At 38.7% G+C, this 25,924-nt stretch overlaps 3 protein-coding genes, 1 long non-coding RNA gene and 1 other non-coding gene across 12 annotated transcripts; 3 read left to right on the top strand and 2 right to left on the bottom strand.

Moving 5' to 3' along the window:
- Positions 1–1,102: 1,102 nt before the first annotated feature.
- On the bottom strand, positions 1,103–6,433 carry rrp7a (ribosomal RNA processing 7 homolog A). Its single transcript, XM_055195160.2, has 7 exons — positions 6,275–6,433; positions 5,787–5,929; positions 4,840–4,965; positions 4,633–4,756; positions 4,322–4,419; positions 1,423–1,630; positions 1,103–1,331 (listed from the first exon to the last, which is right to left on the bottom strand). Exons 1-7 carry the CDS (start codon positions 6,330–6,332, stop codon positions 1,246–1,248), a joined length of 843 nt encoding a protein of 280 aa, XP_055051135.2. The 5' UTR covers positions 6,333–6,433; the 3' UTR covers positions 1,103–1,245.
- Positions 6,434–7,081: 648 nt separating this feature from the next.
- On the bottom strand, positions 7,082–24,690 carry poldip3 (polymerase (DNA-directed), delta interacting protein 3). Of its 7 annotated transcripts, XM_055195159.2 has the most exons (11): positions 24,552–24,690; positions 23,109–23,231; positions 13,582–13,691; positions 13,097–13,506; positions 12,665–12,727; positions 11,491–11,604; positions 11,148–11,342; positions 8,999–9,076; positions 8,778–8,907; positions 7,630–7,696; positions 7,082–7,545 (listed from the first exon to the last, which is right to left on the bottom strand). In XM_055195159.2, exons 3-11 carry the CDS (start codon positions 13,685–13,687, stop codon positions 7,356–7,358), a joined length of 1,353 nt encoding a protein of 450 aa, XP_055051134.1. In that variant the 5' UTR covers positions 13,688–13,691; positions 23,109–23,231; positions 24,552–24,690; the 3' UTR covers positions 7,082–7,355. The 7 variants fall into 7 exon arrangements, with proteins under 7 accessions (XP_055051134.1, XP_055051130.1, XP_055051128.2 ...); XM_055195155.2 differs by lacking the exons at positions 23,109–23,231; positions 24,552–24,690 and adding an exon at positions 15,255–15,292; XM_055195153.2 differs by lacking the exons at positions 23,109–23,231; positions 24,552–24,690 and adding an exon at positions 14,434–14,591.
- On the top strand, positions 15,312–15,466 carry LOC129436995 (U12 minor spliceosomal RNA). Its single transcript, XR_008642050.1, has one exon. It is a non-coding gene; the product is annotated as a U12 minor spliceosomal RNA (small nuclear RNA).
- Positions 16,517–18,365, top strand: LOC129449078 (uncharacterized). Its single transcript, XR_012359486.1, has 3 exons — positions 16,517–16,655; positions 17,097–17,240; positions 17,548–18,365. It is a non-coding gene; the product is annotated as an uncharacterized lncRNA (long non-coding RNA).
- fam234b (family with sequence similarity 234 member B) lies at positions 19,680–25,455 on the top strand. 2 transcript variants are annotated; one of them, XM_055195149.2, is made up of 13 exons: positions 19,680–19,815; positions 21,369–21,776; positions 21,852–21,968; positions 22,093–22,257; positions 22,668–22,783; positions 22,869–23,022; positions 23,134–23,284; positions 23,522–23,719; positions 23,877–23,955; positions 24,038–24,199; positions 24,285–24,393; positions 24,554–24,777; positions 24,942–25,455. In XM_055195149.2, the coding sequence occupies exons 1-13, from the start codon at positions 19,779–19,781 to the stop codon at positions 24,942–24,944; spliced, it is 1,923 nt and encodes a 640-aa protein (XP_055051124.2). In that variant the 5' UTR covers positions 19,680–19,778; the 3' UTR covers positions 24,945–25,455. The 2 variants fall into 2 exon arrangements, with proteins under 2 accessions (XP_055051124.2, XP_055051121.2); XM_055195146.2 differs by having other exon boundaries at positions 24,939–25,455.
- Positions 25,456–25,924: the final 469 nt, after the last annotated feature.

The raw sequence follows: 25,924 nt of genomic DNA, 5'->3' as shown, positions 1-25,924 counted from the left end.
AAATTAGTTCAGGAAAAACATTGAACGTGAAAGAAATTATTTTGTTATTTTGAGAGTTATAATAAAAGTATTTTAAATTTGGTGAATTTCTTTGTCCTGTATGGCAAATATTTTATTCATAAATGTAGATTTCTTAAAATCTCGTCCTTTACACAAGGGTTTCTTTCCCATTTAAGGAAGTCTCTTAAAGTTGTGAAACTACGACTACTACGAGTTTGTATTTGGTGACTTGTGAATGTCTTCTGTTTAAAAATGTGGAGTTTCTGTCTTTGATGTCTGTTTTTCTGTAATGATGTTTATATATTCTGTAATAATAAATAAAAAACAGAGAAAGTAAAACTAAGAAGCATGACTGTATGTATAAGAAATATAATGAAATAAAACAATCAAATCTAATGAAATAAAAAGCAATTGTATTAGAGAATTTATTATTAATTTAGATCTCTTTCTGTTTACTGTGTGTTTAATGATGATGAAGTAAATGTACAGAGTCTCAATGCTGTGATGATATCAGAATAAACAAAATCAACTACACAACTTAGTTTGTTCTTTCAAAGTGTGTTGTGTTATATCCACAACATTTAGTTTCAGGAGGGCTTGTTTATATCACAACCTGCAGTTTACATTCACCTCACAACTATGATTGCTCAAGGTCGTCCATCTGTCTATATATTATTTAAAACATTAAGAACCACTGCTGTACAGAATCAGCTATATGTCTGGATATCTCGTAAGGGTTTTTTTCTTCCTAGGACTAAAAAAGCCAGGATCTGTTTTCAACACCTAGGAGTCTGCTGAGTGCTGACATCAGCTTAACTTTGAACCCTCTTCTTTACGTTACATTATTACTACACTCGCTAGTACAGTTTAATCTTAGCCGCTGTATTCTGTTGCTTATGTTTACGAATTTTCTGTGTTTTCTCCTGCATCTATTAATGTGAAGCTGCTTTGAAACAATTAATCAATTGTGAAAAGTGCTATATAAATAAAATTGAATTGTGTGGTCAATTTCAACAGTGATCTACTTTTTGCTGATATTTTTATTTGGTTTGCTCAAATGTTTTGCTTGTACAAAGAGAAGTTGTTGATAAGTAATTAAAGGTGCTGTTAAAACTCCTTTATTTCTGTCACACAGTTTGATGTTAAACAGTGACGAGTTCAGTATAAAAACACCTCACACACAAACACTCATGCAGTATTACTGAGATACAGAGCAGACTTTAATGAAGGGTGAAGGGGATGGAGTTAGTATGGCTTGAATTTTCTCTGCGCTCGTAGTAAAGCAATTTTCTGTTTATCCTCTTCAAACTTCTTCCTCAGCTCAGCGATATCTGAAACATGAATGAGTTCGTTAAGAGAGAGTTTGACACAAGCAGCACGTCATTATGGGAAACTGAAGAGCTTAAACTCATCATGACTTACGTTCTCGCTGTGTGTTTCTGTGCTGCCACGAGTAAAAGTTTAACAGCTCCTTTCGTTTGCTCTTGCTCTTTTCTTTCTGAAGCGTTTTCTCATTGGCCATCTCGCTGTGGGGGCGGGCCTTAACGCCACGGCTGCCCTTCGTCACTTTCACCCAACCCTCCTCATCCTCCTGCTGTTGCTCTGCTTCCGTCTTCAGACGTTCAGCCTCCTAATAATCAAACGTCATCAATAATCTCTCTCATCTGTATGAGGACGACAGTATAGTAACACAACTCTTCATGATTTATATACAGACTCCATTTGTAAGATTAAAAATATAGGAATTTATTACTTTGTCACAATCCCCATTTTCCTCCTGTACTTACTGATAGTGATCAAAGACTATTGTCACAGCTGTTTATTCAATACAGTGGGGGTTAAAGGTGGTCTTCTGATTGGTCAGTTTGATTGTATTATGTTGGGTTTAGTCACATGGTCAAGGCAAGGGGATAAAATAAGATGTTTTGGGGGTCTCAGGAGGCTTCTTTTTCTGCTTCTTACTCTTGCACTCTTTTTCTATGGGCTGGTCTTCATGGGCTTTTTCCCTTTTCTTTTCTTCTTCACCTGAGCTCTGGGGTTCAGGCCATTAAGCCAAGATTCCAGTTTCTCAAGTGTGAATCTCTTTCTTCTAAACTTTCTTTCTTTCTCTGTTTTCTATCTTATCAGGTAATATCTCACATACATTGGAAACAGTTAATTGTACAATGTATTACTTACCATTTCATGCATTTATGGTGTAACCATTTCAATTGTAACTTTAAGTCAGTGCTGTTATTAAACCTTTTCATTTACAAATCTGTTGTTTAGTTTAGATTTAATGCTAATACTTAAACGCTACATATTGCAATTTAAACTATTTATATTCAATGCTCTCCCACATATTTTGGTATCTTAACTGCGCTTATTTTTCGTCGTTGGTATAAGTTGCAGAAGGGTGATAATTGACCAGAAATACACAGTTTTACACCATCTTGCTGTTAACATTTCTAAGTCATTTTTCGGCGTTCCTACAGACTAAACCACTGTAGTGAATCCACCCTTACACATTTACATTCATGTATATGCAAACACTTCTATCTAAAGTGTGTTATAAGGTTTTATCATCGTGTGTTTTTTCTTGTGTTCAAACCACTGATCTATATAAATGACTGGATTGCGCATAGAACGCTTAACGTAACAGCGTGAGGTGAAGCCAGCGCAGAGTTCGAGCCGCCATCTTGGTATACCCAACCGGCAGACGGCGTCATTGACTTCCATTCAAAATCATGTTTTAAATTCACCCGCTTTACAGCGTATCAGTCACGCAAAATTATTTTTAGGATATGTGTACGTAAATTAACTCTTAATTCAGGTGTTATTTGCAATGTTTATGTTTTAATAAACGGGCAGGAAAATGGATTTATAAAAAAACGTTAAGGTGAGTGTGTCTGCCATAGATATGTATAAAGGCTAGATGGCTCAAGGCGGAGTCCCTAACGGCATCACCTGGCGGCCATCTTACGACAGGGCGCTCGCTCACTCGTAGCATTGAGTTTAATGGTGCAGGTACTTTTAAAAGACCATAACCTGCTCAACTTTCCACCGATCCCCAAACGGTTTGGATCTTTACAAACGTTATTAACGTGGCTATAATTCTGGATGCTTTAACATGTTTCATGAATTTATTTTTTTATTTTTAGTATAGGTATGCAGTGTCATAGGTACATCTTTGACGTTTATAACAAACCAAACCGCTTGAAAATCGGTAAAAAATCAAGCAAGTTATGGTCATTTAAAAGTACCTGCATCATTAAAACTCAATGCTACGAGTGAGCGAGCGCCCTGTCGTAAGATGGCCGCCAAAATGCGGACGTTGCACTTCATTGGCCAGCAGCGCGGACAAGCCATCTAGCCTTTATACATATCTATGGTGTCTGCTGCGTTCTGTTAATGACACAGATATAAATAAAGTTTTTTTTGACATTCAGCTACACGGTCAGCGTTATTTCTTTAAATAAGTTTAGGTAACTTGTAAGTGTAGATAACATAAAACAGCAAATTATTGCATGCACATACGGTACAAAGTATGATTATTTATATAGATTTCAGAATGAGCACGTTTGTCATTAGTACTAAATGCTGCGGTCTGTCTGCTGATCTGATACTGTAATGAAGATGAATGTATAATAACTGATTAAAAACTAAAATGTACAACTTTCAGTAAATAACTATGAACATGCTTAGGACGTTTGTGTTGTAATAATGTATAGGGTAACTTCAGATATAAAAACAAAGACTAGTAAAGTGATGTTTTTTCATTAAAATCTGATCGCGTCCATTGATTTAATAGAATGTTTGGGTATACTAACATGGCGGCGCGGTGGCTTCACAGTTGTGACGTCATGCGCAATCCAGTCATTTATATAGATCAGTGGTTCAAACCCATGATCTTTTGTGTTGCTAATGTAATGCTCTATCACTGAGCTATACAGGAGCAAACTAAAGTTACCCTGGGTTTATAAACTAACATCGCAGACGCTTTCAAGTCATCTGAAGACAAAGTGTGCGTCTATTCCTATATAACACAAAGTACTTTATAATAATGTGCATCTGGTTAGATTTGAATTGCGCTTCCCTTCTTTAATTTATTGTTTAAATATATATACAGTACAGAAGCCTGACAGTTCTCTAATCAGTATTATTATTCGGTTTCTAATCTTTTTACAGCTGAATCTAAGAGTTTTGCTTAAAAACCCCCATGTACTCATACTGGCTGTGCATGCACAAACAAAAAGCAAATCTTCATACATGGAGGCCGTTACACACTGAGCACAGTCCACTGCACTGACCAATCACAGTGAAGTATTCATGAGATTCTCACCTCTTCCTTCAGTCTGTCAAACTCACTCATGAAATCATCAACGGCCTTCTGCAGAGTCTGAGAGCTAACCAATGAATCTGAATACTGCTTGATCCATTCTGTAAACACATCATCACCGTCATCATCATCACTACATCATCATCATCACCACATCATCATCACCACCACATCATCATCACCACCACATCATCATCACCACCACATCATCATCATCATCATCATCATCACCACCATCCTCATCACCACCATCCTCATCACCATGCTCATCATCATTGTCAGATGTCATACAGCAAAAGTATGTGTGAACTTACTGTGAATGCCGGTTCTGACGGGCCGTTCTTTAGTTGAGACGATCAATGCGCTGCTCGCTGGGTGAGACTTCACTGCTGTCACACTGGAGGCGTTTTTAAACACAACATACCCCACTCTGAAACACTACACAAACACAAACACACACAAACATTAATACAGCTCAACAAACTGTGGTGTGAAGTGATTGTGTTGTGTAAATGTGCGACCTGTTTCTGTGGTTGTCTGAAGTATTGTGTCAGGTGACTCTGAGAGGGTTCAGATGCTCCTGGTTTCTCACACAGCTCTACAGACTCGATGGGTCCAAACTGCTGGAATAAATCTGTAACCACACCCTAAAAACACACAACACAATCTATGTGAGAAGATAGGAAAAGTTTTGTGTAAATTAAGTGTACAGTTTAGTAAGACAAATGATCTACTAACTGAACTGGGTCTCCCATGAATGCAGAAAATCTACATATGACAAAACAATAAACACAAAATAAAAGTTAAGGGTCACTTGACTGAAATATTTTGACCTCACAAAGTGTTTGATCTGAAGGTGTATGTTTGAGTTGTAGACAAAAATATAATTGTGCAAAAGTATATGTCATTTTTTTATAAGAATGTATTTAAAATGGTTAAGCCCTTATCACATAGAGATTATAAAAATACACGGAAAATGCATCCCTTTGATTTTTGGTTCATTTAAACTGCCAATGATTCTGGTATCTGTGTCTGTATTTATACACATACAGTAAAGATCCTGTAAAGACACGTGACGTATTTAAAGTGCTGCACTGTTATATCTCTCTGGAGAAACCACACGTGTGAATTATAGTTTATAAGATCATAAGGAGCGTGTGATGTGCTGATCATTGATCTTCACGCATGTTCTCAATACTTCACGCCCTTTACAGCATTGTTTCTGTCTCTTATTCACACAGACAGAATCCTGTCAGTGAATGTTACAGCAATCTTACTGTACGTCCTCTTTACAGAGCCATCCCGAAACATCTACAGGACGTGTTTGTGTTCACACACAAGACTCTCGGACAACTTTTACAGAAATGTGCTGTGAGAATAAAGTTTTAGACTGAATGATGAAGAAAAACTGTGACTATAATGAAGATGATCACGTGTGTGTGTGTGTGTGTGTGTGTGAGAGAGAGACCTGTGAGCAGTATGGAGGGATGTTAAGGATGAAGAGGGTTTTGTCGAGCGGTCTGTTGATGTTTTTCTCTGATCTCACTCGATGATCTTTAACACAAAGCTGATGAACTGCAGAATCTTCTTCATTGAACTTCAGTGACAACACTAACAAACACAAAGACACAAATTCAACAACACAACACGAAAGAGCTCAGACACTTTCAGTCTGTTGTGTTTGTTAGGCCAAATATCCTCACAAAATCCATCAAATGTTTGTGTTTAAATGTACTATCATACACGTGTTACTGTAAGGATCAGATGGAAATACATTTAGTCTGATATTAAATCAATGGAAGTCTGTCTCTGTGTGTTGTAGGAACAGAGACGATGTTTTGTGTTTGTGTGTATTGTTTTATTGTTGTGTCGTGTGAAGTAATAAACACGTTAAATCGTGCAGCTCCAGTGATTTTATATCTGAAGAGAAACGCGGTTTGTGTTTGTATGAAATACCTGTAAAACCTCCAGGAATAACAGTTGCGTGTTCACTGCTGGACGCCGCCATCTTCATTTACAGCCTTCACCGGAAATACATCAGAGATGTCGGGAAATGTAGTCCGTTGACTTTCTTTAGGACTACAAACACACGCTATATCGATAATCGTCTGATTTTATTCCAATACAAATAGATAAATGATAATAAAAATGTAATAGTAATATAAAACAACTAAATAAAGAAGACTGACTTTAATTAAATCTAAAATTTAAGAAAATCACATATTTGAGCACTGTTTTCGAGCTAAACTGCGGTTTCAATGTGATAATTTTCTGGAATAATTGTCCTTGTCTGGCATAAAATACATTCAGTGGTGGATTCAATATAGTAGGACCTTGGGGACATATTTTATTATATTTTAAACCATAGATGCAGAAAATCCCACTATATTTTTGTATGACATTGGCAGACCATTTGGTGGCCATTATGTGGATTAAAGATGGAAATCCTCTACATTTTGTTCTTCAACCCTGGTCCTGGAGGACCCCCTTCCAGAAAGTTTTAGATGTAGCCTTATTTAAAACATCAGCCTCCTTCCAGAATGTCTCCCTAACAAGCAGATAAGTTAAAACAGGTGTGTTGATTATGGAGACATCTAAGGGGGTCTTCCAGGACCAGGGTTGAAGAACACTGCATAGACTGATGCTCACCCATTTCTAGCACTGAGCCCAAAAAATAAAACAAAAACGTCTGAATAAAGTCTTCCTCACTATTAATAACGCATGTAAAATAATTAAAGAAATCCCCACCAGAGACACACAAAGTTATAAAGTGAGATCTTTACTGGAGAACAACAAGAAAATGAAATCACAGAAATGAGAAACAAGAAAAACTGAGAGATTGAAGTCCAGCACAGATCTGATCCAGTATTAATCCGAGTCTTACGCACACCATCAGCATTTAAAAACATCTGACACAAAATAAAGCGCTCGTGATCATTAAAGTGTTTAATGTGAACCAGTCGATCATCGAAGCCCCCATAATAAAAACAGATACAATCAAAGCGGCGATCCCATCACGCCTGTGGAGATACGGGTGTTAAATCTTGATGCGGAAGGCCGTGGAGCCGGACGTCTCGCTGGTGTTGGGCTGCTGACTGGATGATTTAAACAAGGCCTTCAAAACGGTCTGTGGATCCACATCTGAGGTGGACGCGGATCTGGATCCGGAGCGAGACGATCCCTCCTTCTGTCCTGAGCCAAGAGCACCGGGAGAGTCGCTCAATCTCCTGTGAAAGAGAGAGAGAAAGACAGATGACAATAATCCACCATCACAGACATATCAGATGGAGAAAGACAGCAGAAGATCTTACAGTAAAATGGGCTGCTCAGATGTGATGATGTTTCCCTGAATATGCAGGTTACACTTCATGGGCTGACCTGAAGAAAGAGAGAGAGAGAGAGTGTGTGGGCGCACTTTGGTCTGCAACGTGAGCCTCTACTGATCGCGTGTGCGTCTCAAATGGACGAGGTGTTTATAGTTGACGTGCTTGCTGCTGCACTATTCTTTTAACCAACAGGGGGCGACGTGCGCAATCGAGTCCAAAAACAAACATAAAGAAGAGCATAGAAGTCGTTCGCTGGAACAACCCTGGTGCTTATAACATTGGATCTTGATATATAAATATGAGAAGGTGAATAAAATAACAATCTCTTTAATTTCTTATAATTTCAATAATGTTTTTACTAAACAAATAAATACAGAAATCTCGAGGTTTGTATTTAAATCCTCATCCAGTGGTATATTCAATACAAATATAAGACAAAAAACTATAAATCATATGTAAAAGACTTTGTGTTTACATGTCAAAGTTTCCATACTTTACTTTAAGAGTGTCAGATAAATAGTACATGCATTATTTTGAACAAATTGATCAGAAAGAGTCACAGGATTGCTTGCTCAGACAGAATCACCTCATGGTCCGTCATTTTTGGAATGCGGAGTTACAATAATTGTCATGCACACCTCCACGCGAAATGGGGTCTCTCGCATGTCAAACGTGCACGACCGCCCACTTAGCGCGGATGTCATTTTTGCCGTGCGCGAGCATAAACAATACTTAACTCAATAGAAACCATAGAAAACTTTCTGCATTTAAAGGCGGAGTCCACGATGTTTGAAAAACGCTTCGGAAAAGGAGACGGGCCGACTACCAAAACACACTTATAGCCAATCAGCAGTAAGGAGCGTGTCTACTAACCGACATCCTTGCTGGGTTGCGTATGTGTGGGGCGGGTTTATCAACAGAAGGTCTAGATTTTATTGGGGTAGGGGCGTGATATCAAATATCAACATTGGCTTTCAAACATCTTGGACTCCGCCTTTAATTAATAAAAAATGAACAATTATTATGATTAATAGGCTATTTGATTGTTTATGTTGTTATACACATTTGTATTCTTGTACTAGAACAAACACATGGTTAGTTTGTTGTTGATATGATTGTTGAGATTGTTTTACCATCAAGACAGCGGTTGTTGTACTTCCTGTATGCGCTGACGGCGTCATCTTTACGCACAAACACCACCTCAGCCACGCCCACTTTCACCAACCGTGCACGTTTCAGAGCGCCGCATACACAAAACAACTCCTGCACAAACAAACACACAAACCAGGTGAGATGTGTTTACGAATGTGTGTCTGTGAGTGTGTGTGTGTGTGTGTGTGTGTGTGTAACTCACCACTATGTCCTCCTCTGTGACACGAGGATGAAGATTATTTACTGTGATCTTTGTGCCCTCCAGTGGACTGAAGACAGGCTGAAACACAAACAAAAACACACAAACACACATTAACTGACTGACACATATATGATCACGTACAATATGGTGTGTTTAAATCAGACACGTGTGTTAAAGTGAGGATCAGCCATCAGAAGGATTTGTTTGATTAAATGTTGTTTCTCAATTCTAGGGTCTCTTTTAAAGTGTGTAAACAGAAAATGGGCAATCAAATTTTCCACACATACATCATGATTTATAAAAAATAAACTTGGTGTAGATAAGTGTTCACCGTATGGACTCAGAATGATTATAAACTCTGGTCTCATCTGTTTGCCTGTACACAGTAGATTTAAGGTGTGTACTGAATAGTCTTTTAAAGTGATAGTTCAACCAAAAATGATTTACTCAGCCTCAAGGCCATTCGAGATCATTGAGATATTTTTAAAATGTTCTAGCACTTCCAATCTTTATAATGGCTGAATATAGGGTCCAGGTTGTATACATGCTTTTCGTAGTGACAAATGACGTATGAGGAGGTTTGTTTAGCTCCGTGCTCTGTGCCACATTTGTCATACGTCGTCATTATGAAAAGTGCGTACAGCTGATACTCTCTCGTGAATGAGTCTTTGGCTGCGTCTCAATCAGCTCTCTTGTTCAGTAGTCTTGGCACTGATCAGAGAGTCAGACATTTTAAGGGCTGTCGAAATCGCAAAATCCTTTCAGTGCACTGGAACATTCATTCCCTAAAAATTCCCACAATGCATGAAAAAACTGTGAGCATTGATGGTTCCTTTACCAGAAATCACACAACCTTTTCTGAAGCTGAAAATATACTGTAACACGAGTTTAAAATTGAAGTCAGAGAGATGTTGGTTTTGCCGATTGTTAATGAATAACAGCTGTGAATGATCACAACACGTCACAGAAAAATAATTGAACAGTGTCCCAATGTGAAGTGAGCTATCAGTGCCTGAACCTGCATACAGCATATACTGAATCATCATCTCCAGACCTGATTCAGACACAGCCTAATGGCTCTAGTTTACAATTTCATTGCATAGTAACCCACAGTCTAGGTCGGGTCGGGTCAGTTCGGCTCACTTTGGCTTGGTTAGCTTTTACATCGAGTTTATTATGTCGTGTCGCTATATTTGCACTGCCTACTGCTGTGAGAGCGTCGTTGTACATCCTCATACATTTATTATTTCTAATAAAGAAATGTAAGAAAGGTAAAGCTAATCTTTTACATTATAGCGTTGACGCTGATAGTGCCGATTCTCTCAGACCAATCAGTGATCTGCAGTGTTTTCACCTCACATTTTGGTATCAGCTCGGGTCACTTGGAACACCGCCCGAGGTGGTACTAAAAAAGTATTGGGTACTACGTACTGCACCCAGTGGAAAAGTCCTCAAAATAAGATGACCCGACCCAAACTTTGGGGTACTATGCAATGAAAAAGCACCATAAGATGGCGGTGTTACTAGAAGCTAGTTATTTAGATATTTATTTTACAAAATCGTATGGATTACCCTCAGAAGGCTGAAAGCAGAAGAATGGATGCACATTCTTAAGACTTGAAGGACCTGGACCATATATTCTTCAGTTATAAAGATTAGAAGAGCTAGGACAATCTTTTTAAATATTTGAATATGTGATCGTATGAGTGTGAGTAAATCATGTACATGGACAACATATCACTATCTTAATGCCTTATGTCTACGCTGTCTAATACATTGTCTTGTTTTATTATGGGAAAACACTTAACATGAAACATGTGCGTTCATATTCTGAGCTCATCTGTGTCTATATTTAGATTCCTATGCTTTATGCTCTGCCTTATATGCGTACGCACACTTTGAAAGGATAAAATGGTCTCAGTGTTTTATAAATGATACATCTGGTCCTCACAAGATGTCTCCTTATTTAAAACACCAGATTTATGCGTTTACCAAAAACATCATTAGCTAACTATAGTCACTGTTACCATTGAACTCTATTAGTAACAACACAACTATAGTTGCTCTGTGTGTGTGTGTGTGTGTGTGTGTGTGTGTGTGTGTGTGTGTGTGTGTGTGTGTGTGTGTGTGTGTCAGATGAGAGATGTACCTGTGCCGCAGGTGTCTGAGCACTACTGTGACCCGCTGTGGATTGTGTAGTGACTGTTGTCCTGGAAACAGGCTGCAGGGTCTGTGTTGAGGGGCGGGCGGCTGGTCGAGAGGGCGGCACAGAGACCGACGCTGGCGTGTAAGAGTCGTTCTTCACCACTTTAGTGATTGGAGGAGACAGAGAGCCAGAGCCCACCTACAGACAGACAGACAGACAGACAGACAGACAGACAGAGGTTTATTGCTTTAGATAAGCTCTTGTGTGTGTACATGTATGATATTGGTGTTTAACTGTGTGTGTGTGTGTGTGTGTGTGTGTGTGTGTGTATTGTGATGTTGTTTACAGGTGTGTGTGTTCTCAATCGTGTCTGCAGGCTGTTGGCTGTAGTGATCTTCATCTGTTTACTGAGCATCACAGCACCATCATCATCATCATGAGCAGGAGCAGCAGACGCACCCTACAGACAGATGATCAGATACATCAGAGGTTACATTAGTCCATAAATTACTTTCATTTAACTTCTTGATAAAACCATTAAAAAATAAACATTTATTCCTCAAAAGACATCATCACTGTAGGTTCATTCTTATTTATCTGAAATAATAAACCGACAAAACTGACCTCTGTAAGATTCAGTTCTGACTGACAATATAATGTTGTTTTGTGTGAGGTTATTTGTGCGATTATAGTTTAATCTTGTACAGCTTGAACGCTGCTTCAGTTTTCATTAAAAATATTCATGTGGATAAAGATTTCACATTTCATTTACAACTCATTTGGTGTTAAATCCGAGCGTATAGTCTGTTTTTTAACACGTACACAAACGGGTGAACGCACAGCCTTGCAAAGTATCGTTTATTTGACTCGTATATGTACACAGACATTCATTGTGACAAAATGCGATGCATCTCCTGGGCTACAAAACTACATTCTCTTGTAGGCGCATGCGTGATCTACAAATAAAAGATACACAAGATTTCAAAATTCTTCTGATGATAAAAATATACTCTGACCCGCACGTACACTAAACTACCTCTTGATGTATTTGACTTAAATGTCAATTTTGGCATTTGTGGCACTTGTGTTATGGACTAAACCAGTGGTCACTAATCCTGCTTCAGGTGTGTTTGATTAGGGTTGGAGCTCAAATCTACAGATACACCGGCCCTCCAGGACCAGGATTAGAGACCCCCTGGACTAAACTGTATCCTCTTTTCACTCCAAGAATTTTCAAAGATATCACCACAAGGCTGCTTGATTATGGGCAAAATCATAATCACGGTTATTTTACTCCGTGATTTTGAAAACATGCATTTATTTAACCTGTTTATTAAGTAAGTGTTGAAATAGGCTGCATGTGTCAAAGCAGTGGTGCCTTACAAACACATTTATAACTGCACAATAATTGTCACACAGTTTCATCTTGATTATCTTGTTCTTGTAATTTTTTGTATTTTGTTGCACATCCCTACGGTTACTAAAATCTGTGCTTATAAACTTTGATATAATTTCCTCACCTGAGGGGCTCCTGCAGGAACATTAATTCGGATCCCACTGGTCATTCCCACAGGCCTCTGCTGCTGGATACAGACAGACATTCAACATGCATCTTCAGTAAAAATAAAACTAGTATTTGGATATTTCTGGTCAAATCTGTTTACATTTATCACAGTCTGTGATCTCTCACAGGAGTATTCAGACCAGGGGTGGTGAACATCAGTCCTGGAGAGCCACAGCCCTGCAGTTTTTAGCCCCTGAAGGTTGTCTGAAGGTTTTTAGTAACTCTTTAGACCTTGATTACCTGTTCAGGTGTGTTTGAATAGAGCTGGAGCTAAACTCTGCAGGACTGCGGCTCTCCAGGACCGACGCTCGCCACCCCTGATATAGACAATATTATTTTCAAGATACTAAAGAGCCATTAAAGCCCTCTCCTCCCCACGTCTGCTCACCTGGATGGTTTTGGTGATCTTTAGAGGTACTGTGCTCTGACTGGACGTTGACGGGACGCTTCTCTTCAAGCTCAACCTATCACGTGCATCGACTACTTTTGTAATCCCGCCTCCCGGCTGCAAAGCCACGCCGACTCTGGAGTTCAGACCCTGACTGGTGGGAAAGTTCCTGGCGCCGGTGCTGATTGGACCGGTGTTATGGATCTGGATGTGTGGTATTCCTGCGGCAGTGGGTTTGGCAGGCAGTGACTGCGTCACAGTAAAAGGCGTCTGCTGCTGTTGTTGTTGTTTACGGGAGTTTAACATCTGCCGCGCGTCCTGCACCGCACCTGCAGTCCCACCTCTGCCCCGGATGCGGAAGCGGGCGTCCTTCTGTACCAGTTTCTCTCTTGCATCCTTCACCTGAAACCCTGAACGGACGAGTGGATGAGAAAACCTGAAGCACTTAGTAAAGAAACACTCAATGTCAATCTTAGGGTGTTTACCTCCTGTAGCCCCACCCACTCCCAGTCTCTGTCTGACATCACCAGCTCCAATCTTCTGACGGGCATCAAAGGCCCTGCCCACTGACCCCGCCCCTCTGCCATACATGGGCCTGTAGGACGGAAACAGATTCATACATTGTGAATATTGCAGTAAATTGCTATCATCCAAAACTTTTCACATTTCTCTTTACATACAGATGTTGAGACTTTCTTCAAATTCATTTATTTCACTGCAAAAATGAACAAATCAATATAATATCGTGAAAAAAATGACCGTAGCTGTGAAACACACATTCCCCGGATACCACGCGTGTAAATCTTTACGTCAAACTAAATTAAAGTTAATAGTCGTTAAATGTTAAACAGCCCACACAACGTAAAGCCACGACTGTGATTATACAAACTACAGTTTGTTTTCTAGCCTTTTATTAATAGCAAATAAAGACGACAGGTAAAAACAACTCTACCTTTCAAACAGTTTTAGAGAATTAAATAAATACACGCATTACGTCAACGTGCTCATTTAGTTGTAGCAGTTGTTTTGGTCACAGTTTAAACTGGCTGAAAAATCCAGAAATGAGTGAAATGTAAGGAATGTTTAGCATTAACAGCCGCGAAAAACCAACGCATTGAACGCCATAACTAGCGCGCGTTACCCAATGAGAACACACGTTTAGAAACGAACGCGGCCATTTCCACCACTCAGCCGCGGGACAGGGCGGGACATTGCGTCCAGCACCAACACTCCACCATACAAGCACGCTAAAATTAAGAGTCGGGGACGAACAGAAACATTCAAACACATCACTGCGTTTCGTCTAGATGCCGTTTAAAGCGTGTTGACTGAAATACCTCTTACTGGAGCCCCTGACGTTAACATTACGACGGCGAATTACTTCATCCAGCGAGAGATCCGCCATGTCTGCGATCGTTCGAGTCTGTACAGACAACAGCACGCATGCGCGAAACGTAGATAGGGCGGGGCAAAAGAGATGTGCGACGGTCACCGAAGAGGGTCAAAATATATATGCGAGCGTGGAGGACGGCAAAACCAAAAACATCAAAAACAAATACAACATCACTTTTTAAAGAAAACTTGTTAAAATGTAATTAATGTAAAACTGTAATAAAATGCTCTCTCAAGCGTCTGCTAAATGTAATTATAGATATCTATTTTTCTATTATCTCTCCTCTCGCTTTACACATAACTTATTTTTAAATAAATTAATCTAACATGGTTCCATATCAACTTTAATTAAAAACAAATATAACCCTCAACCGCCGCTGTAACTAACATCTGAGTACATACAGTAGAGAGGACAACACTATGGTGGTATTTGGTAAGAATAACCATTGACAAATTAAGATAAACAAACCAAAATCTGCGAATTTATTATTGACTTTATTTATGAATAAAACATTTCCAGAACAAATAAAACCACAACCAAAACCAGCCAAACCAACCCCTTCCCCCAAACTCTCTACCAAAATGTGACGTAACACTCTATCCCACAATGCACTGCTCGTAGCTCCCAGTTAGGTATCAGATGAGAGATTAAGAGAGATTAAAAGTATATTTTCTACAGTGATTGTTGATTGTAAAGTGTAATAATGAGTGATAAACATCTAGTGAGTGAGAGAAAGAGTAAATGAACGCGCTCGGATTCTCTCACCATCGCTGTGCACACACGCGCATGTGTACGGCAGTCGGTCTCGCTCTTGGTTACGTCATGCCTTAAACTGATGAGTAAGGAAAATAACGACTCGGGGTGACGCCCGTGTCCTCGCTCATACTCGCGAGAGAAATTTTTGAAAGGGTACAGGTCTGACTGCTGAGGTGACTCACCTACTTAGTGAGATACCTCGCGGCACTAGGATCTGCCCCGAACCCCTTATTTTACTGGTGAAATACAGAACTTAATGCGCATGGTAAACCTTATTATGGTTAAATCTCGATGTATTCTCGTAAGGAAAGTTACGTTCATTTACATAATTAAATATACGTTTAAGACACGCGTCCGAAGCTATTAAGGTATAACAAAACTAAAAGAGGAAAAACACTCTTAAAATTAGTGTTTAAGCTCATTAAAGTCAAAATCACAATAATGTGTAAAATAAGCAAACATATTAAATAGTGTAACACAACTTTCAAATAAGTTAGAACAATCTTTTATTTTAACAAATTTTGGTAACACTTTACAATAAGGCTGTATTTGTTAACATTGGTAATAGCCTTAACTAAAATGAACTAACAATTAACAATTTATTAAACTTTGTTCATGGTACAATCTGTACAGTTACAGATACTATAGTATTAGTAAATGCTGAAATGAAGATAAAATAATATGAATAAATGCTGTAGAAGTATTGTTTATTGTTAGTTATGTAATAATGCATTTATTTCCTCTGTTACCTAAAATGAAAGAAGTACATTTCAAGACAATTAACGACATTTATCCATGTAACGAATTTTTAAGAATAAAGTTTAATTTGGAAAGCAATGTGCGTATGTTTTGTCAAAATCTTTATATTGAATATATATATTAATTATATCTTTATATTGAATCTCAGGAAAATCTATTTTATAATTGTAGAGTTGTTAAGTCCTTTTGGGACAGATTGTATGAGTGGTTGGAGACGAAAAATGTAATACCTGCCTTTGACTATCATAGTGTTAAATTTGGGGTCTTTTTGGACAACAAAGACATTGAATTTTTGTGTAATAATGTGTTGATTATAGCCAAATTTTACCTACACAAATGTAGATTTGTTAAAGTTTCTCCTTGTTTTGAGGCTTTTAAAAATTACATATTATTTTATTTAATTCCATAAAGCAACTAAAAATGAGGAGTGCCTTGAAACTCGAGACACCCCTCGCTGCAGCCTGCAGCGCGACGACGTAGTGGACCAACCCAACACGCAGTGGACGCTCAAACACGCATGCGCAGTGAACATAATATTACGCGCATGCGCGGTGCTATGTTGTTGTTGATGAACAATCGCACGTGCTTTGGTATTTCAAGAAGAATCTGCCGAAAAACGAAGGATTATTTAACAACAGTGATTGTATAAAGGTAGGTAATTAATCTTTATCTACTGATTTGTTGTTTCAACATGTATAGTCTTGTGTAACGTTAGTGTTATGTGTCCGAAGCGGTATAAAGGTGACTTAATATGCTAACAGCGATTCTCATTTTAATCATAACGTTACTTCAGAACATAATGCCACGCGTGGACAGACTGTAGGTCTAATGTAAAACTAACCTGATTTTGCTAGGGTAACTAATGCTTTTTTTAGGCTAACTAATGCTATTGCATTGTTCTAGATGAATGTTTTTTTAAAGGACAGTTGCCCAGTAATAGGTGCACATACTGTAACCAGTGCCACTTAATCTTAAATTAATACATCTGGATTGGATTTTTTTATAAAAGAGACTTAGTACTTGTATGTTAACAATCCTTTGCATTTTTATTTGAAAAGTTCAACTTACTGAGATTTGACTGTTTTTTTGTAGATTTGACTGGATTTGGCAAGATGCCCTTGCTCATTAAAGAAGATGGAGATGTGGCTTTTATCAGACTGTTGACATGCCAGCTTTTTCACTATGTTGTTAGTAAAGCATCTTTCAGAGAAAAGGCTCATGTAGTCTGGCTTGACAGTAAGTTATTTAATTAAAAAAAAATTCCATAGCTCAATTAGAGCATTACATTATTAGCAAATATCATCAGGTAACACACATACTAATTAAAACATGTCACTGTAAGTCACTTTGGATAAAAGCATCTGCCAAACGTGTAAATGTAAGTGTGTGTGTGTGTGTGTGTGTGTGTGTGTGTGTGTGTGTGTGTGTGTGTGTGTGTGTGCTTATAGTAACAGTGTTTTTATTCTAATTTCATATAAAGTATCCCTAGATTTAGACTATACATTTGTTAATTTTTAATATTTACTTCTCTTTCTTAAAATAGGTGTTGTCAACTGGAACACATTCTCCCGGGTGTGGAGATTTATTTACAAACTGTCCACCAGGTCGAGTTGGAGGAAGGGTGTCCCAGGGATGAATTGTTCATCTATTCTGCATCAGTAAAGCAATGGTGGCGTGGCACTGACTTTAAACTATTTAAGATCAAACTGTGACAAAAGCTTTACCTGTGCTGACTGCAGTCAGTTATATGTGACCCTGCCTGTGAAAAAACAGGATAAGTCTTGAAATGTAATTATGATATAATGAGCATCAAAGTGTTATTTTCATTACTTTCACATTGATTTTGACATTTGACATGATTTTACTCAGTCAACCCCACACACCCAGCCAACTTTTTCTTTGAACTTTTGCCCTTTGGCCGGCGCTACAAAGCACTGAACACTATAAACAACAGTTTGTTCCTCAGGTTATATACCTAAACAATTAAAGCACCCATAACTTCCACACCTGTCATAACTGTATATTGTTTATAATCACCACATACTGTACATCTGTAACTACCATTCTAAACTATGCTACTGTAAATATCACCTATTATCTATTTGTACAACAACAGCATCTGAACATCCATACAGGCATCACTACACACAATTGTAAAAAAGGAGAAAATATATATACATATACTTATATATACTTACTGTACCATGCTGCTTATTTAAATTATTTTTGTTTTTATATTACTAGTGTGTTATTGTCTTTAATTTAACTTAGTCATTCTATTTATGTCCGTAACATGTCACCAAGACAAATTCCTTGTATGTGACAAAAACATACTTGGCAATAAAGCTGATTCTGATTCAATATTAAAGATATCAATGTTTTTTTTACAGAATGTTGTTTACATTATGTAGAATGAGTTAATGTAGAAAACAGTAAATCACAGAAAGATGACTAGCTGAGTTTTCACTAAGTTCATGTTTAGGCCTAATGTTTATTGTTAAAATGTTTTAATATTTGCAGTCACTGATCATCAGTGAATTGAACAAGCTGTGGGGTAAAAGTTAAATAAACAAACAACTTAAATAAATGACAAGTTATTTTTGTTTCCATTTAACAGTAACTTGAATAGATATATATATAATAGAATATTTTTTAAATAACTTCAATACAACACTCAAATAAATGATTGATTAAAACGTTACATGTATCATTGCTAATATACCTTATCTTGTTGTTTAAAGATGATTGTTTAATACATCTTAACATTACCACATGTTAAGATAATACATTACACAATGCTAAAAATGTAAAATGAGTTTACAGTCCCTTACGAAAATTAACCATGGTTTTATTGTGGTAAAAGTGTAGTAACCATGGTTTTTGGTGTGATTATCAGCAAAACCATGGTTTTACTACACCAACTATTGTTTTTGAAAACCACGGTTATCAAAACTATTGTTATTTTGTAATTACCGTGGTTTTACTACAGTACCATGTTTTTTTTTTTGTTTGTTTTAACTGTAGTAAAACCATGGTTAATTTTCGTAAGGGGTAACGTTAGCCTACTCATTCAATACGATCAGCTTTTATGGATAAATTATGTGAAAATAACTGCACTGAACACGCGAAAATGGTTTTATTTTGCACGTGGGTATCCACGTAAATTTATTAACTAATCTAGGACAACAGCACGTTTATCGGCATTTGACGGCAAATGTGTTAATGTTTGTGTTCAAATACACAACCGAGCACTGGATTTGGATTTATATTCACTGCGCATGCGTGTTTGAACATCCACTACGTACTGGATTAATCCACCACGTCATCGCGCTGCAAGCTGCAGCGAGGGCTTCTTGGGAAACTCTCTAAATTACTGGCAAAATATATGGATCAGTTTTTATATATATATGCTGCTTGGTATTCTGTTAAGATCTATCATCGATAGTATTAATGCCTCTTTGTTATTCAAAATGATTCAATAAAAAAATGTAATGCATAAATTAATGTTAACAAATACAACCTTATTGTAAAGTGATAGCGATTTTTTATGGCGGAAAGGCAGAAACAATGTTTATAAAATATGTTGAGTAAATTATTATCTAAAGTTATACATATTTAAGAAATTTGAATGTAACATCATCAGTTCTGTAATAGAGATCACTTCATTTCCCATGATGCCTCTCTTCAATGGGCTGAACCAGAGCAGTATAATATAATGAACTGTAGCGCCGCGGCAAAAACACACGCGTCGCGGCGCCGTTATCATCGCGCGTAATGGCTGCAGCTCTGTCTCGAGCTCTGAAATTACCAGGTTAGTGCAAAATTACTCACATGAAAATGATTTACTAACAGTAACGTTATTTAATTGCGTTGTTTTCATTGCGTGTGGTCAGTGACGTCAGTGATGAGGATCAATTCATAGTCGCCGTTATAACGCGAGAATGCATCTAAACATGTCAATTTAACCGATTACAATGATTGCTTTTTAAACATTAGTTGGTTTAATTTAGCAAACACAGATAGCCTAACAGTCTCCACAGAAAGCGACGCGTGTAACGCTACATTAAAACAGAGCTACATACATGCATTACTATGTAATAAACTATCAAATAATGTTCCCTAAACATATAACACAACCCAGTTTGTTTTTGCCGTGCACATCTTCAGGACTTGAACTGACCTCACGACTTCTGTTTACTGGTTCCAATCTAGATTACTATTTGTTACCAGATATATAATCAAAAACACTTCTGTGTGAGTAATGGAATTATTTTAATTTTACAGAATTATTTTCATGAATTGTTTTATAATGTATTAAAGTGTTTAACATATGTCAGGTTTGCAAGCACTTTAAAACAACAAACAATAATTGTCCTGTTTGAAATGTAATGTTAACACTGAAAGTCATACCAGCTGGATTTTGTATTTTCTTATTAACAAACCTGAACGAGTATAGTTCGGCTTCATCTAGCAAATGTTATAAACACCAATGTGCAAACGTCCTTGCCGTTGTGCGCATGCTCTGGGGCGACTCGCCATGTGATTTTTTTTTACCCAGCAGCTATGGCGATATTTTAAAGGTGCCAAAGAATGCATTGTAATAATCTGTTAAATTGTTCTCTGATATCTACATAGAAGGTTTGTGGCTTTATTAAGAGCAAAAATTATCCAGAGACAGTTTTACATGTCCAACTCTAGGATTTGCCCTCGGAATGAAATGGTCTATTATTTTGAAGCAATTCTTGTCTGTTATCAGACAATAATGGTATCTTTCTGAATCACCTCTGTCTATGCATTGTTTTGTGATTCTGTAGATTATTCACAGGTTATCTTCTGAAGGCTCAGCTGAAGTTCTGCCTTTAAAGTGGTCAAAACAGCTTTAAAACTCCATATTTGCAGTTCTGTTAAATGAAAATGTGGAAAGGACACCCATAACCCGCAGATGAAACCTGTCCTAAACTAGTCGTCTAAGCAGGATCTGTTGAAACAAAAACAGAACAGATATTTCTTATAGTGGTTAAAATATTTTCAGAACTAATAGCAATTATTATGATAGGGGTCCAATTCAAGTCCAATACAAATAGTGAATTTCTCTCACATTTATTTTATTGTGACCTGTTCTATTGCATTTGGAAATATCACATCATATTCGAAACCTATTAAATTATGTATTTGCAGTTCAGGGCATAAAACTGAAATTCTATAAAATACATCAAACGCCCCCTTCCCCTTTATTTCTAATATACATTTGATTAATACAGTTACATCAAATATATTACAATTGTTACCGAGAACATGTTGGATCCATCTTGCGTTGTGTGTGTGTGTGTGTGTGTGTGTGTGTGTGTGTGTGTGTGTGTGTAGGTAAGAAAGCCTCAGATCTGGGTGAATACGACCCCCTGACACAAGTGGACAGTGAGGATGAAACGGAGGACGACGATCTGGTTCTGAATTATCCTCGTAACGGCCTGAGCCCGGTGGTACCTGAGTTAAGGGGACAGCTGGCGAATGAGGAGTTTAACGAGGTGGAGTGGAGAGCTCAGGGAGAGGGGGAGGAGCATCCAGCCGAGGGGGCGGGGCCAGGGCAGAGTCAGAGCAGAGACTCTGAAGAGAAGGCAGCGCGGGCGCGAGGGACGATGCCGACTGCCGCGTTCCTGCTTCCATTGACTTGTGTGGCGCTTGTGGTTCTGCTGTATGCGTTTCTCATTCCCTGTCCACAGGGGGCGTCACACAACAGACCGCAGTGGGAACGACAGCTCGGAGACGTGGGAGGTGAGTGTCACACACGACCAATGATATAAATCTTAGTGATGTACAAACACTTGAATATGTTTACGTTCCTCTCAGGTGTGACATCACCTCCTGTTGCATTGTGGGATGTTGATGGAGACGGACTTGAGGATGTTTTGATTGGCGTCACAAACATCTCCAACGACAGTCAGCCAATGAACACACAGAGCAAAAGTGAGCAGACCAAATATATATCACCTGAGCAAAAGATTCACAGAGCTCGGTACAGATTTGTACACTATCTCTCTCTCTCTCTCTCTCTCTCTCTCTCTCTCTCTCTCTCTCTCTCTCTCTGTAGAGTACAGTGTGGTTGCAGTGAGTGGAGTCGATGGGCAGCTGTTGTGGAGGAGGATGCTCAGAGAACCACTGTTTTCAATTCAGTGTGGACTGCAGACAGGAAGTACATCATCTGTATGTGTCCTGATCAGCTCTGGACACATCATCACCGTCAACACCTCCACAGGTCTCATACACACACACACACACACACACACACACACACACACACACACACACACACACACACACACACACACACCCTAACCCTAAACACATAAGATAATAATATACCATTTCATTTTAAAGGCAAATCCTAGGGTTGTAAATGAACATGTAAAACTGTCTCTGGATCATTTTTGCACTTAATAAAGCCACAAACCTTTTGTGTAGATATCAGAGAGAATTAAACAGATTATTATAATGCATTCTTTGACACCTTTTATACCTTTTAGATATTGAAGCAGAAGAAATGAAACATTAAATCTAGTGAGCTTTGAAAGATAAAGTTTCCTCAAACTATGCAGGCTTTTGTGTTATTGATAATATGTGTGTGTATAGTTGTTGTGTTATGAAGTATATTGTGTATGATTTCAGGCAGAACATTGTGGACAGCAGCTGTGGGTGATATCGAGTCTCCTGCTGTTCTTCTGCCTGATCTACAGGGTGACACATATCCAGATTTACTCATCGCAACACTGCCTGCAGACCAGGTGAGACACAAACACACACAGACGCACACAAACACAGAGCGAGCATGCTCATTGGCTGTTGTGTGACGCTTGCGTGTGTTTGCAGGTGTCTGATTTGGCTCTGGTTTTAATCTCTGGGAGATCAGGAGCTCTGATTGGCCGACCGGTGAACTTTAACCTCACTGCGCAGGGAAAGCTGATTGGTCCGCTGCTGCACGAGACTACAGTGACTGGAGCGTATTACATTCTGTTTGGATTGGGTGAGTTTAAGTGTGTGAGACGTGAATGATAGTTGTGTTTTAGTTTTTATAATAGGAGACATGAACTTTAGATGTGTGATATTTACCTGGAGGATGTCACGTTGTGTTCAGGCACCGTGGAGGGCGTCTCACTCGGCTACATTTACAACCAGGCTACAGGCAAGAAAGCTGCGTCTACAATCAGTCAGAAGGACCCCAGCTGGGAGCGTCTGAGGAAGAGCAACTCATCATCATCATCATCATCACTCATTCATATCAGCAGGTCTGACAACACTCAGCATAAACAGAATTAAACTCAGAAGAAATAATAAATAACAGCTGTCTACACGAAACCTTTACTAAACCTGTCTGTCTGTCTGTCTGTCTGTCTGTCTGTATCTCTCTGTCTGTCTGTCTGTCTGTCTGTCTGTGTGTCTGTCTGTCTGTCTGTCTGTCTGTCTGTCTGTGTGTCTGTCTGTCTGTCTGTCTGTCTATATCTCTCTGTGTGTCTGTCTGTCAGTGGCTCTGAGCAGGTGGAGTTCTTGCTCCCTCTGGTGGCAGGTTTGTGTCATAATCACAATAATCTGGACAGCGTGTCTGTGCTGAACTCCAGTCGCAGTGATTGGATTCTAGTGTGTGGACCGAACAGCAAACTGTCTGTACTGACGGAGACGAACGCTCGAGCCGCATGGACCCTCAGCCTCACCTCCATACACAGGTCTCCATCACGAAAGGATTTACTTCACTGACCAAGCGTTTTTAAATTACTTCACACATTTTGACTGCGTTGTAGAACAAACAGGAAACTTATTTTTAATCTGTTAGAAGATGTGCTCAATGTTGTCGCTCTTCTGTGTGTACGTGTGTGTTTGTAGTCGTCCGGCGTCCGGTCACTTTAACGGCGACGGTGTTCCTGATCTGCTCGTCCATCAGTCCGCCAATGGTGTTAGGAAGGTATGAATCTCATTAACATCTCATTAAAACACACACACACGCTATTGGTCCATATGGCGCTCACTCTCCGTTTGTATCACAGGTGCAAATAATTGACGGTGCTCGTGGGCGGAGCTTATGGGAGGCGGAGTTCGTGTGTCCTCGTCTGGCAGTGGAAGATTCGACCGTTCTGACCACATCCGGCCAATCGGTGTTCCTCTTCTGGGCGGGAGATCCGCTCTCTCAATCACAGAACGTTACCAAGGCAACTGTAGTTCTGTCTGCATCACACGATGGTTTTGTGCACTCACGATTCGTCGATTGTTCATTCTGTGTTTTGTGTCATGCAGGCGGCAGCCGGTGAGCCGTTTCTGCGCAGACTCTTCCTGCTTCATCCCAACTATCCCATGACTCTCCTGGAGCTGAGCAACACCACAGATACCATCCTCACGGCCACAGGTAAACATCATACATATCCCAACTAATAGAAGTAAGAACATCAAAATATTTCACTAAAATTTTGTTATCATATTAGTTTAGTTCATATTGTTCGTAGGACAGTTTATTTTCTCTTTAAGTGTAGATTATTATTGTGATGTTGTTTCTGTTTCTCTCACAGTGAGTTATGAGCAGCAGCAGAAAGATGCGTCGTACATCAGCGTGTCGTCTCGGCCCACGTCTGGTCTGGGTCCTGGAGCTCAGTTAGTCAAGAGTCTCAGCATTAAAACAGCGATTGCAGCGGGTCAGATGATCGATCTGGAGGACGTGAACAGAGACGGCAACTCTGTTAGAATCACTGTTTTCCACATCAACAGCTTTTTCAAACGTCTGTCCTTCAAACAGGTCACGTCTAATTCATTTCAGAGCGTTTTACACAAATGAGCATCAGAACTGACCGAGGTGGATTAATAAACGATGTAGTTAAATATGTTTATTTTAGCTAAAACACTTAAAACCTGTTGATGATGTGAGTTTGTTAGTGAATGTGTTTGTGTTTCTTTCAGCAGTGAGTTTCAGCTGTGTCGTGACGTCGTTGTCGTCGTCTTCTGCCGATGCTGGAAGTCTGATGTGTGGATGAATGAATTATATCAATTATTTATTTTTGACTGTACATGAATATCAAACTTCACACACAGACACAGGCCAGTAGAAAAACACTTGAATAAACAAACACTTGAATATGATTATAATAAAGAATTATGTGTATATACTTGATCTATTTAAAGTTTTAACGTTTTAAATGTATTTGAGAGGATGTCAGTGACAAACACAACTACTCTTACATTACTGTTGCTTTTTAAGTTATTAATTTATCGTATTTATTTCTCGCTCCGGCCAGTGGAGTGCTGTTTTTATTAGCTTTGCACGTTTGGTTTGTTTCTTGTAAGGATGATTTGAACTCTATGTACAGTGTTTTTAAAAGATTAAAAAATGTTAGGTTTTGTGGCAATGACTAAAATAATAATAATGTAAATACAGATAAATGTTAAATTAATGCTGAACAATAAACATTTTATTCTACTGTATAGTAAAGTGCATTTAATATTTGTGTGCTTTTAAGAAACTCATAATAGGTTTTACTGTACGTTCACCATATAGTTAAAGTGACAGTTCAGCACAAGATGAAAATTCTGTCATTATTTCTTTACGCTCATGTTGTGTTATCTGTGAGGAGGTGATTTTTTTGTAACTTATCATTTAATTTATATTAAGCCTTAAAGTTCAGCATAATTGAGGGCGTGTCCACTTGAGTGACGGGTAAACAGCCACTACTGTCACTAGAGTTGAACTAGGCGGGTGTGGTTTCAGTAACCAGTCACCTCAGCTTCACCCACGTCCCGCCTCTTTACCCATTTTGGTTATTTGCGAGTGATGCTTGGTGACGCGAAGCCAAGATGGCAACACAGACACTACGTCCATATTTTTACTATGGTTTCTTTATTCAAAAGACATTTTGATACTAAGCACACAGTTGATGGTACCCATTTAC

This window comes from Misgurnus anguillicaudatus, chromosome 19 (assembly GCF_027580225.2).
Source record: "Misgurnus anguillicaudatus chromosome 19, ASM2758022v2, whole genome shotgun sequence".
Taxonomy (NCBI): Eukaryota; Metazoa; Chordata; class Actinopteri; order Cypriniformes; family Cobitidae; genus Misgurnus; species Misgurnus anguillicaudatus.
Note: the sequence above shows the minus strand (reverse complement) of the source record. Positions and strands in the feature narration are given on the sequence as shown.

Excerpts from the sequence above, each read along its gene's own strand:
- rrp7a (XM_055195160.2), bottom strand. The coding sequence starts at position 6,332 with ATGAAGATGGCGGCGTCCAGCAGTGAACACGCAACTGTTATTCCTGGA. Across the intron at positions 4,757-4,839 it reads TCAGACAACCACAGAAACAG|TGTTTCAGAGTGGGGTATGT; the intron begins GTCGCACATTTA and ends GTGTTTGTGTAG. Across the intron at positions 1,631-4,321 it reads TTGACAGACTGAAGGAAGAG|GAGGCTGAACGTCTGAAGAC; the intron begins GTGAGAATCTCA and ends TTTGATTATTAG.
- poldip3 (XM_073857882.1), bottom strand. The coding sequence starts at position 14,501 with ATGGCGGATCTCTCGCTGGATGAAGTAATTCGCCGTCGTAATGTTAAC. Across the intron at positions 11,605-12,664 it reads TTCCTGCAGGAGCCCCTCAG|GGTGCGTCTGCTGCTCCTGC; the intron begins GTGAGGAAATTA and ends ATCTGTCTGTAG. Across the intron at positions 7,697-8,777 it reads CAACAACCGCTGTCTTGATG|GTCAGCCCATGAAGTGTAAC; the intron begins GTAAAACAATCT and ends CTCTTTCTTCAG.
- fam234b (XM_055195146.2), top strand. The coding sequence starts at position 19,779 with ATGGCTGCAGCTCTGTCTCGAGCTCTGAAATTACCAG. Across the intron at positions 22,258-22,667 it reads CACCGTCAACACCTCCACAG|GCAGAACATTGTGGACAGCA; the intron begins GTCTCATACACA and ends GTATGATTTCAG. Across the intron at positions 23,023-23,133 it reads TTACATTCTGTTTGGATTGG|GCACCGTGGAGGGCGTCTCA; the intron begins GTGAGTTTAAGT and ends CGTTGTGTTCAG.